The 14,777-nt window shown below is 47.8% G+C and overlaps 1 protein-coding gene across 1 annotated transcript in view; it reads left to right on the top strand.

Annotated features, from left to right (window-relative positions):
• The window catches only part of GPC1 (glypican 1), a 324,689-nt gene that overhangs the window by 292,810 nt on the left and 17,102 nt on the right, over positions 1 to 14,777 (top strand). Inside the window, exon 5 of the mRNA XM_037908653.2 lies at positions 11,304 to 11,434. Coding sequence (XP_037764581.1) covers positions 11,304 to 11,434 — 131 coding nt within the window. The remainder of the gene's footprint in view (positions 1 to 11,303; positions 11,435 to 14,777) is intronic.

The following is a 14,777-nucleotide window of genomic DNA, read 5'->3' on the forward strand; positions in this document are numbered from 1 at the left end:
AAGGAATTATATGGTAGCCAAAACTATAAACCCTTCACGATCGGGTCATGGGTCAGCAGTCAACAGAAAGATCCTGCATCTTTCACTTTGTGGCGGTGACAAGCCTTGTTGCAATGAAGTGGACTGTATGTCTACCTAAGGGTATGATTCACAGATTTTAAGGCCAGAAAGAGTCATTATGATCAAGACTGACCTCCTGCATAATGCAGACTAAAGAACCTCAGCCAGTGATTCCTGCCTCTGGCCCATACCTGCTGGCTGAGCCAGAGCATCTCTTTTGGAAAGCTATTCAATGTATATAATTAAGTTGGATTTTCAGAAAGCCTGTGATAAAAAGCTACTGCTTTAAATGTGAAGTACCAGGATTCAGGGAAGTGACGGCTGCGGGGGACACAGAATCTGTGTATTGCTTGCCACTGGAAGTAATGGAGCTCTGTGGGAAGTCAGAAGACCCCTTACTGTTCCTAATTGACTTTCACAAATAAGCCCAAGGACAGCATCTGCAGATAAACTAACTGATTACATATAAGTGGGGCTGAGCGGTGAATGAGCACGGTGCAAGCACCAAGTACATCTAGGAGATTTTTATTTTCAGCATAACTGGTTTAACACCAGGGAAATGAAACGTAATGGAGATAAACATAAGGTAATAGGCAATGTGACTATAATTATGAACACTCACAAATTGGGATTCAGGCTTTTTTTATATTTTTTTTTTTTTGCCTTAACAGCCTATTAGCTGAAAGTTATTTTTAAAAAATACATGTTCATTTCATTTCAAGGATGTTTTAGTTCTGCTATCCGCCAGTTGTAATGCTCCAATATAGCTATAAATGGAATGATCTTGTGTTCTTGGTTGTGTCACCTCCACCATAGGTTATGGCACTGCACTCATCATGGGGCTTAGCTACACCTGAAAGCTAGTCACCAACATCTCCTTGTTCAGAATGCTGCGGGCTGCTTAGCTAATGATGATCCTTGCAGGGCAGGCATTAGCCTTGTGCTCTCTAGTCAGTGCTGGCTGCCAGGTTATTTGGAGGGGTCCAAGCCAAGGTTTTGTTTTTGACCAGAAAGCCCTACTTGGTTTGGGTCCTGGCTATGCGAGAGTTTGCCCTCTCCTTATGTGGCCCCGTGGTAACAGAACACAGCTGAAGCACTCAAATGAGAAGCCCCTTGGTTTAAAAGGGAAGGAGCTGGCAACAGGACTGAAGGGGTCATGGGCTCTGGAAGTAATTTCTCTAGAGCCCTTGTTTGTTGCCTTCTGGGCACAGGGCAAGGCATAGGGGCCTACTTTTGAAAAACTGGCCATGTATGCTTCCAGCCACACAACTCCTCTTGCTCTCAGGGCACTTTCTCCTAACTGCCTCATAACTCTGCTTCTCTAAAGGGCAAGATTTGCACTCCTGGGCCTCGTGCTGCCGGTACATCATGCTGAAAACCCTTAGCACTCAAAAATTTTTAACCCGCTGAGGTACTCATAGGCCAGCCCAAGGGTCAAAAATCCACCCAGTGCAGCAACCTTCCGAGGCCCCTGACTTTTTCAGCCAGTTCCTTTCGAAAGCAGGAAGCAAGCGCTCTCCTAACTTCTAAGAACACAGAGAGGATAAATTTAAAAATCCCTTTCTTTTTCTTCAACACCATGCAGTAGGACCAGTCATTCCAGAGAAGGGCAAGGCAATGGGTATCAGTGGCCAGACAGTGTCACCAGAGGGCACTCAATGCGGGATATCCCAATGGAGAACGGAGGTGCATCCATGCCAGAGCACACTGCATAGTCTGACAGAGCCTCCAGAGTCATCTGCTCTAGCCATTAGCCGTCCCCTTTCCTTGGAGCAAGATCTAGAAAGGGAGAACTTGGTTCCCTTGGTCAGAACAAAGCAGCGCCTTTCCAAGTATGGTTCAGTGACTCCATTTTCCTATAATAAATCTTCACAGACTGAGCCCTGTGACAGTTTGAGGCTAAGGATGTCTTGTGACTTGTCTGAGCTCAAACACATGAGCCAGCGGTTCAGGTAAGGTTTACAGCCCTCCTTTCCCCAATCGTGTAGTCTTGCTACTAGACCACACTGCCTCCCTTGTGTGGTTCTGACTAAGCTACTTTATGCAGCACCGGCAGGACAGCTGGGTCACTTGAGCTCAGTCGTTCCGTACGTCTTCTCTCCTTCCTCTAATTCCACAGTAATACTACTGCTCAAAGCCATCCGTTGTGACAGTTACCTTCCAGATACAGTGCACAGGCCAAAATCATTTTCAGGTTTCCTTTTTGGTGACGACAGAGCTAAAATACTTGTGGTGCTTCCATGTAGATCAGCCATGCCGTGTGAGTATTCCTTAATTTCTGGTACTAGTAACTATAGACTAATGTCTCTGTGTCAGCTGGTCAAGGGCTCTTAGCACTTTAATGCTTATACAAACAAATTACAATCGCAGCTACTAGCTTCGGTTTTGGCGCTCCAAGGTCAGCATGGAAACCCTGGAGGACATCCAGGAGACTTTCAAAAGCTGTAAGAGCCTTATTTAATAGCCCTCTACCATATGACTTTAACCCTTTTTCCTTTGTCAAGGTTTCTCTCTCCTCCTGGGTGTATAATGACACAAAAATAAATGTGTTTAAAATAGCATGATGAATCTTGCCAAAATCCACAGGAGACTGGCAATTGATGGTCAGATTCTGTGCTTATTTCAACCTGCCATGCTCAGGCACTGCAGCTCTTCTTGTGTTTACCGCCCTCTCTCTGGGTCTCTCTGAACATATGAGGAGCCTACTAGATTCTATGGCCCTGATACTGCAATGAACTCGACTAGGTCAGACTTCTCTGCAGAGTTTCATTGTCCCCCTGGCTGGAGGGAACCATCCACACACAGCTCATTGCTGGATTGGGACCTGACTGAGCTAGCAGATTTAGAGCAAAATAAAGTAAGTTCGAAGAGGAAAAGTATCGTGGTAGCCCATCGTTATAGCACATGAATAAGTAAGATCTTTCATATGCATTCAACACAGTCCATTTAACTAGATTTTTCACTCTTCTTCCTTCCTTTTATGCACTCACAGAACTGTATTTTCTTGTCAGATTCTTCAGCGGCTGTCTTGTTCTTACAATTCAGCTGTCTTTCTACTCAGTATTACTGCCTTTTATTGTTAAAACACACATGCATGCCATGTCTCCTTGTTTCAGTGGAATGTTGCAAAGTAAAAGTTGAATCACTGCTCAGCTGAACCTAGGCTGCTGTTACATATGATCATCAGCCAGCTTTTATCCATATTAGTTTATGCTAATAAGCTTTAATTTCTAATGACCCAGATGGCAGGTTACCACAACTAATTGGAAGTGAATCCCATAGAATGGTTAATGAGTCTGGTTAAAAGAAGTGGGGGAGAGGAGATAGCATCTGCTCCATGGGTTTAAACCTGGAGTTTGTGCATTGGCCTTTCTGACAAGGACAAGCCAATTGTTACCTGTCATTGCACTCCATCTCGCCCCAGCAGAATGACTGGCCGCCATTCCTGAAAGGTCAATCTGCAAGTCTAATTGATTGATTAGGTGGTATTTCTGTATGCTTTTTGCACTTGTTCCAGGTTCTTCTTGCCCAAGAGACACTGTTTTTGACAGTAGCTGACCATTAGGAGTAAAGCAGATCAGTATTTAAATTATACTTGCACACTGTAATGTTAAAGGTCAGAATTCAAGCAAGTCACATAGGCAGGATGTTTAACAAAGGGTGGTGTAGAGAGGCTAGCCGGGGCTTGTCTCTCTCCGGGGCAGCAGGGGACCGCACCGCCTCGCTACCTTGGGGAATAGCTCTTGCGGGGAATTAGTCCGGCCGCGGGAGTCTTCCTCTACGGCCTTAGTGAAAGTACAAAATAAGCACAGTGACCCCAGGCCCTGGGTCAGGGCAGGGCACTGGTGAGTCAGGTGTTCAGGCCCTCAGGCAGGGCTGAGCAGTAACAGTGTCTAATGGTAAGCCCAGGCCCTAGATCAGGGTGGGGCATTGGTGAGTCAAGCGCTCAGGCCCTCAGGAAGGGGCTGAGCAACAACAGTATATAATAACAGGCCCAGGCCCTAGGTCAGGGTGGGGCAAAGGTTCTCCTGAAAGCCTGTAGGAGACACTGGGCCTGTTTTCGCTGCTCCTCTGTGAGTGTGTCGCCGAGCTGGGGGCCTCCAGTATCCTGTCAGGGGCGCGCGGGGACCCACCTCTGGTTCCGGTGGGTAAGGGTTAATTATTTAGGCCCTCCCGCTCCTGCCATGGTTTCAATAGATTCACATGATATCGCTGGGTTTTCTTGTGCCGGTCGGGCTGGTGGACCTCATAGGTGACGGGCCCGACCTTCCGGGCCACCTCATAGGGTCCCTGCCAACGGGCCAGCAGCTTCGGTTCACTCAATGGTAGGAGGAGCAGGACCCGATCACCTGGCTCAAAGGCACGGACCCGCGCTTCTTGGTTATAGGTTCGTGCCTGGGCTTGTGCGGCTTTTAAGTTTTCTCATGCTAGGGCTCCGGCCTGAGCGAGGTGCTTCTGGAGCTGGAGAACATACTTCAGGAGGCCCTGGGTTGGAGACAGAGACTGCTCCCATGTCTCCCGCATTAAGTCTAATAGGCCCCGCGGGCGGCGGCCATATAGTAGGTCGAACGGGGAAAATTTTGTTGATGACTGGGGTACCTCACGGATTGCCAGCAGTAAGGGCAGGAGTAGCTTGTCCCATTGGCGTAGCTCCTCTGTGGGGAACTTGCGCAGCATCTCCTTCAGGGTCCGATTAAATTGTTCCACCAGTCCGTCAGTCTGTGGGTGGTAGATGGAGGTGTGTAACTGTTTAACTCCCAGGAGCTCGCATACCTGCTGCAACAGCCAGGAGGTGAAGTTGGTGCCCTGGTCCGTTAGGATTTCCCGGGGCAGGCCCACTTGAGCGAAGACCTTCACTAGTTCGCCAGCGATGGTCCGGGCAGTGGTGCTCCACAATGGCACAGCCTCGGGAAAACGCATGGTGTAATCCACGATGACCAGCACATACTGGAATCCCGCAGCACTTCTTGGGAGCAGGCCCACCGAGTCCATGGCCACCCACTCAAAAGGCATCTCCACTATGGGCATGGGAACCAAAGGGGCCTTGGGTACTTGTGGGGGAGCCGCTAATTGGCACTCCAGGCAGGAGCTACAATAGTTCCTCACCTCCTGGTGCACACCAGGCCAAAAGAACCGCGTCAAAATCCGGGCAAGGGTCTTTTCATGGCCCAAGTGCCCTGCGGCAGGGATGTCATGTGCGAGCTTCATTACCGCTCATCAGTGGCACTGAAGCACCAGCAGCGGAGACCGTGGTTCTCCCATGCGGGGATCCTATTCCACCCGGTAAAGACGGTCATGGCGTAGCTCAAACCGGGGCCACTGATTTGCGCGATGCGGGTCGATCACAGCCCCATTGACAGTGGCTAGTTGTCCATAGGCCCAGTTAAAGGTGGGGTCTGCTCTTTGATTGTAGGAAAAGCCTGTGTTAAGTCAGGGTTTGATAGCCGGCTCCGACGGGGGTTCCTCGGTCCCTCCCTCGGGGTCTGGGATCTCCTCCTCCGGTTGAGCCTCAGGGCAATCTCCTTCCAGCACAGAGGTCAAGCGGAGGATCTCCTCGAACGCCAGCAAGTCTCGCCCCAGAATCACTGGGTATGCTAGTCGAGGAGCCAGGCCAACGACCATCCATCGTGTGATCCTGGCCACCATTGTGGGACCAGGCACTGGGATATGGCCGCACGTCACCATGGATACATTGCAGCCGGATCGTTCACAGGTGGGGGTTGGCCCGGGGCCCCAAGGTCTGACGGATTAGCGTCTGGCCGCAGCCCGAATTGATCAGGGCGAGGGCGGGGTGGTCCCCGACAATTACCAGTACCGTGATCTTGGGGACCTGTGGTAGCCGGGCCCCGGTCTCTCCTGCACAGATGTGGCCGAAGCTGCAGTCCATCTCAGTGCAGTCACGCTGTAAGTGTCCATACTTCCCGCATACAAAGCAGGGCCCGAGTTCCGGGTGACCACCCTGGGGGGGGAGGGTTCCCATTGGGCCCCTGGGGGGACTCCGACGAGACACTCGGCACAGGGGTGCAGATCCTTGTCGAGGTGGGAGTTCAGGGCGTCTAGCCCAAAGCCCTGAGCAAGCCTCTTGCCCACGGGGAAGACTCCACACTTCAGTCTGAGCGCCCCCTTTCTTTTCAGAGTTCGGGCACTCTGGTCCTGGGGGGGTGGGCTCTGGTAGCTGGGCCCACCAGTGCTTCAGCCGCAAGGAAGTCTTCCATCAAAGCGATGGCGGCGGCGAGTGTTGCTGGCCAATGGCGAAGCACCCAGGCCCTTCCTCGCGCCAGGAGGATGTGTATGAATTGTTCTAAAATAATTTGTTCCGGGACCTCGTCCGCAGTCCTCCTCTCTGGCTGTAGCCACCGCTTGCATGCTTCCTTCAGCTCTTGGGTCTGGTGCCGGTGGGGTAGCTCCAGAACCGATGCCGAAATGTTTCCGGGCTGACATTTAAGGCGTCCAGAATCGCTGCCTTTACCTGGTTATAGTCCTGTGTATCCTCCATAGACAGCCCTCTGTACGCTGTTTGGGCTGTCCTGGTTAAGTATGGGGCCAAGAGAGTGGCCCATTGGTCAGGGAACCACCCTGCAACCAGTGCTACTCTTTCAAAAGTTACCAAAAAAGCTTCAGGGTCGTCACTGGGTCCCACCTTGGTCAGCCGCACTGGCGCAGTGGGGCGGGGTGACCCGGGCGCGTCTCCCGGCTGGGGCTCTGCGGGGCACGGCAGTGCCGTTGCCAGCTGCTGCCGGCATTGCCGCTGTTGTTCCTGGTTCTGAACCCCCAGATCCCGAATCAGCTGCTGCTGGAGCTGGGCCGCCTGCTGCTGCTCCTGGCTCTCGGTCAGGAGCTTGGTAAGTTTGTCCATATCATGGCTCATTCTGGGGCATGTTCCCCCCCAGACCCCTTCTCACAGGTGTCGAGGGATCGTGCCCACATTCTCCACCACGTGTAGAGAGGCTAGCCGGGGCTTGTCTCTCTCCGGGGCGGCAGGGGACCGAACCGCCTCGCTACCTTGGGGAATAGCTCTTGCAGGGAATTAGTCCGGCCATGGGAGTCGTCTTCTATGGCCTTAGTGAAGATACAAAATAAGCACAGTGACCCTAGGGTGGGGCATTGGTGAGTCAGGTGCTGAGGCCCTCAGCAGGGCTGAGCAGTAACAGTATCTAATGGTAAGCCCAGGCCCTACGTCAGGGCGGGGCATTGGTGAGTCAGGCACTCAGGCAGGGGCTGAGCAGTAACAGTATAGAGTAACAGTAGGCCCAGGCCCTATGTTCCAAAGGGCCCGGGAGAGGGGGAAACTGCCACCCGTGAGTTGGGTGGCGGGGGGGGCTCAGACCCTCCCACTCCACTGCCTCCCAGCCCGGGGCCCTAGCAGCAGCAAAAGACCCGCTGCTGTGTCAGTGGGGATCCTGGCCGCAACACACTGACATGGGTTCTCGCAGGGCTGCAGCCAGACTAGGATCGGCTGCCCCAAGGCTACTTCGACTCCCCGTCTTGAGGTCAGGGTGGTGTCCTCAGGGGGATCCAGCACCATGGGTTCCTCGGGGTAGCTGGCCAGGGGCAGGCTTGGCAACTCCTCCGGGTAGCTGGCGTGGGGCAGGCCGGGCCAGTCCATAGGTCTTCTGCAGGCTGCTGGGCTTTCCCACTCGCGAGCTAGGTCGGAGGCGTCTGGCCTCCCCGTCGGCTGCCTCTCCAGTGAGCCCTGAGGTCAGGCCTTTATACTTCCGGGGCAGCGCCTGACCCTCTGGGGGGCAGGCTCAGAGCTCCCTGGTTCCACCCACTCTGGTGTCTGAAGGGGCTCGTCTCTCTCCGGGGCAGCAGGGAACCACACCGCCTCACTACAGTGGAAATTCACTGCCACTCTGCATCCTTCGCTCTTACCCCATTGTTTGTAGTTGAACGTGAAATTGTAATGACAGACATGTAGCTACTGTATTATATGGTCAGAGCAGGGCAGGTCAAGTTAAAGGAGATGTTTTACAGTGAGTGATAGATTGAATTTTATCAATAATTTTGGGGATTTCCTTTCATATATCAATATGTGTCCCCAGAATTAATGCATCCACAAGCTAAAATTGTTCAGAAAAGTTTTCTTGAAAAATCTGTTACTACTCCTAAACAGGAGCAGGAGTTAAACTTCAGATCCTTGGTACTGCAGCAGGGGCAGAAAATACCAAAAAGCCATTACACCATTATGCGGCATGTTTGATTTTCTATATCAAAGCAGCTGTTGGCTTTTACTGTAAAAAAAAATTGTAATGGAGAAACTACGGTAATTTTTTTCAGTTCTTGATTAAATTTAAAAAACAGCTAAAACAGTTCTTTTAGTTTGATGATAAACAAGAAATGCTGCCAAGCTAACCCTCCCTGGCTTTGCAGCTGCCATATCCCAGACTGTAGACATGGGCAAGTAGCAATTTGTGATCTTTGTTCCTGAGTCATTGGGTAAGATTTGAGCAGAGTCTGTTGTTTTTGTTACCCTCTGCTCTGGCCTGCTTGTTTGTCTCATCAGCCTGTTATGTCATGTCTTTTAGACTGTAAGCATGTTGGGGCACGGCCTGTGTTTTCTGTATGTTTGTGCAGTGCCTAGCACAATGGGACCCCAGCCTGGTTGGCCTCTAGGAGCTACCACAATATAACCATTAGATAGTACAATATAGAGAATATTGTCAGCTGAGTTGTGTGTGTTATTAAATGAATTGCATTGAGCTTTAGATCAGGCCCTTTATTATGGACATTGCCCCCATAAGAAAATAAAACATAAGAACCGCCACACTGGCTCAGACCAAAGGTCCATCCAGCCCAGTATCCTGTCTTCCGACAGTGGCCAATGCCAGGTGCCCTAGAGGGAATGAACAGAACAGGCAATCGCCAAGTGATCCATTCCCTATCTCCCATTCCCAGCTTCTGATAAAGAGAGGGTAGGGACACCATATGTTTTATGTGTCTGAAAGAGCCTCATCCCAAGCCCTTTGAAGTCAATGGGAGTTGTTCCATTGATTTCTGTGAGTTTTGGATCGGGCCCAGATTGGTTTCTATAAAAAGCATTAATTGTTCCTTCTTTGAGCCCTGTACAGTTGGACTCTTGGTGCTGGTATAATGGAGCCTGGCTTTGCAGGTTAAAGACACAGAAAGTAGTACTAATAGAAATAAATGTAAGTTCTGTAAAACAATATCACTATGAAACATGTGACAGGTACAGAATGCATTGAGGTGTGGAGTGAATAATGCCGGCAATACATACTCATGCTGAGTAAGCCTTTCTACCACACCACACCATCCCCTGAGAGCAGTCTGGGTACCAACTGATGGGTAGAATAGAAGAACTAGAATAGACCTTGCTCCGTCCCATTGAAGTGAATGGTAGCTTTCTTGAGTTAAGGACCTCAGGATTTGACCCTCTATATATGGGGAAGAAAAAACAGCTTAGAGCAGACAGATCATTTTTCTGTATGGGCAGATAGCAGGGATTCCAAGCATTTTGTTAACATCGTCCATTTTCCTCCACAATGTGATGTTATCCAGTTCAGTGGTCTTGTTTATTTGTTAAACAAAAGTGCATTGAAATCAGTACAGGTGCCAATGCCCAATAGGTGGTTATGAGATATTTTTATGTCAAACTATGTGGTTAAAAATAAAAGCAATGCTGATTGACATTATTGTTAAGTCTGTTTATAGTATGATGGTCTCACCACACAGGATTCATTAGAAACCTCAGGATTTTTCTCTTACACCACTATCTCTTCCTGTGCACTGGATGTGTAGTGTTCTAGTATGTGACTCAGTTTTGGAGTCATCCCATTTATTGTTTTGGAGCACTCAATAGAGGAAATAGCAAAGAGTGGAAGGATTGCAGTTCAAGATTTAAATGCAGTGGCAGAACTGGAGGTGCAGGGGGCTTGCTTTGGAAAGCAGTGGATATCGTAGAACAGGGCTGAGGTGCATTGGCAGAGCATGCACAGTGGTGGAATAAGGGAACCTATGCGAACCTGTGCTTTTGTCAAGCCATCCAGTGCTGGTAGTCCACTCACTCTTGCGCTGCTATACTCCACTCACAGGTCTATACAATTAAATAAACGTAGAGGCTAATACAATGTTTATAGAGCAGGGGCTGCATTTCTAGGAAGGTGAATGGCATCTCTTAGTAAAGACAAAGACATCAAGAGGAGACTTTGCACTGCAATTCTCAAAAGAAGAATCTGAACTTGATGGCAGTTTTCAGTAGTTAAGAACCTGCAGATGGTGGTGTACAAACAGTCCCATTTTTAATCCATTCCTTTAACCTCTAAGGTCTTGGTTGTTTCCGGTCTCTGGACATTCAGGGTATCAGTCTGTATACACACTATGTTCTTTTGATCTCCAGTACCATGCACGTATATAAAATTTCCTTCTGCATTACTTTGTGTTGCCAGTAAAATCCAGCAAGGCATAAATCCAGTAAATAACTTCTAGAACATGGATGAATGTTGCTCTGATCCATTGTCATTTCAGCTCCAGAGCTTGTGAGGTGCTGAAATCAATAGCAGCTTAGAGCACTGGGCACCTTTCATCCACCCCTCACCCACCTCTCCTCCTCTCTTACCAGTTTAGTTGCATGTGTAGTGCTCTATTGTTCCACATGTGGGGTAGACATTTTCCCTTACTGGTCATGCTTCATCCTGCCAGAGCACTCAGATTTAAAATGTTGCATGGGAAATATTCACTGGGAGGAAGTTTTTTTTCTCCATCCCCGTTATGGGAGCCACGCACATGTGCCTATTACTCATAAAACCCTTCCATGGGCACTTTGTGTAAACACCACCATCTCCAGAGTTCCATTCCTAGCAGCACTTGGTTGAAAGTTGAACGCAAGCCAATAGGGGAGGGTTAGAGCAAGATCCTTGCTTTATATTTCTGCACAGATTCCTCTCTATAGAACACGCAGTGCTCTCTGGTCATTTTGTGAGGTAGTGGTAGTCTGCAAAGAGATGCTGTAATAGCTGTTTCTTCCCAATGGTGTTCATCTGGAACTATGGATTCCCTTACTGATGCATTAGGGCCTTATTTTGAATGCTGCCAAATTCAGAGTGTGAAACTACTGAAAATATACACACAATACAAGTACCTGGAAGACGTTCTTCAACGCCTTCATCTACTGAGGGGCAAATGTTTGATTCCTCCCAATACAAATATATGTACATTTTAAGTTACACTATAATTTGATTTGTATAGTATGTACTTAAAGGGTGTCTCCATCTCTCTTATTTTACTAGATTCTATGCTGCTAGTGGCTGACCGGTTTGATGGACCATCCAATGTAGACACTGTAATTGGTACCATTCACACCCGGATTGCTGAAGCCATTTCTAACATGCAGGAAAACAGAGAGTCTATCACAGCCAAGGTAAGGAGCTGAGATCTGTGTCTAAAGTTGATATTAAATCAGTTGAAAATGCTCTGGCTACAGCCTTGTGCATTTTCTTCCGGTACCATTCAACTGCCTTAACATACAGTAGGCAGAGAGATTAAATACCAGCTTCTTTTAATTAAAAGAAACCATTCACCCCATACAGGCAAAGCTTGTCAAATGCTTCTGATTCAAACTCCTCCCCATCTCCACCTCCAGCCAACCAACTTGATATGTATGGACCAAATACAGCCTGGTGTTGAATTCTGAATCCCTGTGGAAAGTGTGGTGGCATTGTATTATGGTGCCTCAACCTCTGTAGCCGAGGGGTTTTTTGTATTCTCACTGAGCTGAGCTACGGACTGCAAGTTTGTGGGCTGCCTTACACTTGACCCAGGAGACAACCGCTCTCGACAGCCACAGGGAACACTAAGAAATGGAAACATTTGGCTTACTTGGTTGTATTTATGGGGTAGGGTTGTTACATGGCAATCATCCTGTGAAGCAGGTTCTGCTGGTGCTCAGCATCTCACAAGAGCTATATTTCCAAGTGCTGTTTTATTGATCACCACTTTCAGCACATTTAATCCACTAATCACAAGCACATGCCACAGCTGCATGTGTAAGAAGCCTTGGCAAAGTGAACAATCTTCCCGGGTTCCTGCTTTTCACACAAACATACCACCAAGCCTCCCAACCTGTCATTGTTATTCGGGGCTAAAAAGCGTGTTTATTATATGGGGAAGTAGAACATCATCTGAACTGCAACAAGCACTGATGGGGCCCCCTGTTGTAAATGCAAGTGTTCACAGGGGGTGGATACTCTATTCCAATCCATACTTGACTAGAGCAGCAAAGTGCATTTGACAAGCTTTCTGACTTGGATCTTGTAACAAAGTGCACTTGACTGTATTTGCACGTGGAGCCAAGTAGCAGAGATTGGGAGCTGACAAATTGCTGAGATGATGAGTGTGACAAATAGGGAAGGATCAAGGATAGAGAGAGCAAGGAAAGTGAGGTTTAAGAGCCACACCGCTTCCCTTTCCACTTCAGTCTGTGAGCACAGTTTGAAATCACTGGAAAAAACTGGATCACATCTGGTTCATTTCTACACATGGTGTTTCTCTAAAGTGGTTACTTGTGACATATCAGCCAAGGCTCTTGAGGTACTGCCAGTCACAATGCCTTTGAACTATCAGCAGTTGATCATCCATATCAAAGGCTTTATTTAAAGTTTGAAAGTAAACAGCCGATATATTTATTTTCTTACCCAGGGAAAAAAGGAAATATACAGAAGATATGCCGATAGGTTATCTGTCTTTCCAGGCAAAGGGTAGAAATTTACACATCATGCAGTCATATATGGTCCATTGTATTTCTCTGATATGTAGAGGTGGCACACTGCAGTGCTCAGCTGGTCCAAGATAACTTTGGTTTGGACACGAACAAAGGCTGTTAACATAGTGCAAAGCTAAAAGACTAAGGTGTGCTCAGCACTGGCCCAGTTCTGCTCTCACAGATGTCAAGGGGGAATTTTACCATTGACTTAAATGGGAGCAGAGTTAAGCCAGCACTGAGTGCTTTTGAAAATCACAACCTGAAGTCTCTCACTCACGGGAAGAGCCAGAGGTGGCTTTTGGACCCAGCAAAGCCTGCAACCACAGTTCTGGCCGATGTGGGGGAACAAGAAATGGAAAAGAGACTCTCAGCTTCCATTTGAAATTAATGTAAGTATTTTAGCACTTCTCCTTGAAAATGTGATCAGTAGGAATTGGGATGAAGGGACTTCAAAGTCTTTCACATGTGTAAAGTGGGTCAGTTAATTTTGGAATGTATCCAAACAATAATCTTGGGTGATGCTCCCCATTCATTAGGCTGGGTCTGTGCATAATGGTGCAATTGTGGTGGCCAGCAGTTGGTTAAGTCATGTTAGGAGTGTGGCTAATAAGTTTTTCACAGGGCTACCCACAAACGGTAAGGCTGGTTACCTGAGAAGGAGGTGATGCACCTTGCTACCACTGTTACTATCGGGGTAAATCCCTCTTGCATTGGTGGTGGGAAAAGAGACTTTTGATATCTGGTCCACAGAACAAGGTTCTTTGATAGGTGTGGTGACATCTCCCCTAATGTCATCTGATCCACCCAGGCCAGGAATAAAACTACTCAGAAAATAAACAACATTGCAAGCAGTGAAATCCCACAGCACAACTACTCCCAAATGCCAGCCTGATGTGCGGCCAGGAGACTTGTGTATTACTGTCCTAACCAGGAAAGCGTGCATATTGCCATAGTTACAGAATTTCCCAGAACCAACATCTGACTCATCATTTTGTTGTTTCACTACAGTTTTTAAGTCATGTTCGGCAAACAGTGTCATTGTTTTTTATCAATGCTCATTTTTTGAAACAAAACCCAGCAGCACCGTAACCAGCACCATTCCTTTTACCCCTCTCCCTTCAGGGAAACTTCTTGGCTGGGTACTGAACTGTTTCCCATCTGTACCCTCACTCCTGACAACTAAGTCCTGGATTTCAGACAGTATAAACTGTAAAAGACTGCAAATTGCTATTTGCATAAAGGGAGTCTGTTGAGTCATCTGTTAGTGTAAATTAGCATGCTGGGAGAATTACTTGGGTAAATCCTCTGGTTCAGTAAGAGAATAGACCCTGCAATGTAACGTATAGCATTGGAAATACACTAGACTGGAGATTTCTTTTTGACTTAAGGAGCGAGTGTTACTTCTTCATCTCATATCCGCCAAAATGGCTAATTTTTAAACTTCCGTGTATATTACAGAGGTCTGGGTACATCCAAATATTTAGGTTCTTCACTACCATAATAGGAGGCTGCTAGAATTAGTATCTGAAAAACTCACATTGAGGTCTGAGATTCTATACCTGCTCTAGAAGGGTTCATCCAAGGTTCACCCAATTTGCTTGCCCACATCTGATCTGCCATTCTTGCTGGTGTCCAGATAGTAGTGGTATGGAGGTTAGTTCTGTTGCTTTCTGCTTGTGGGAACTGTGATTTCACATCCCTGGTGTAACACTGTATGAAAGACAGGTTTATAAATGATTTCAGATTATTTGTCTTTCAGCATCCTCAGATGCTTCAGTCATTTTGGGGGGGAAATGGAATTTCAGTGTGTGGAAAGTTAGCACAAGCTGCTGTTTTCAGGTAATTTTTCCAGAGAAATTGGACATTTTATCTGGCGGGGGAGGGGAGATCCCTTTCTCAAGTACTGAGCAGTGCAGTTTTGTCTGTCTATGATCAAGTCAAAGTTTTAGACCAGACTCATCTTTACAGTAAGCATGTTCATAAAATAGCCTCCTGCCCATCG

This window comes from Chelonia mydas, chromosome 9 (assembly GCF_015237465.2).
Source record: "Chelonia mydas isolate rCheMyd1 chromosome 9, rCheMyd1.pri.v2, whole genome shotgun sequence".
Lineage (NCBI taxonomy): Eukaryota > Metazoa > Chordata > Testudines > Cheloniidae > Chelonia > Chelonia mydas.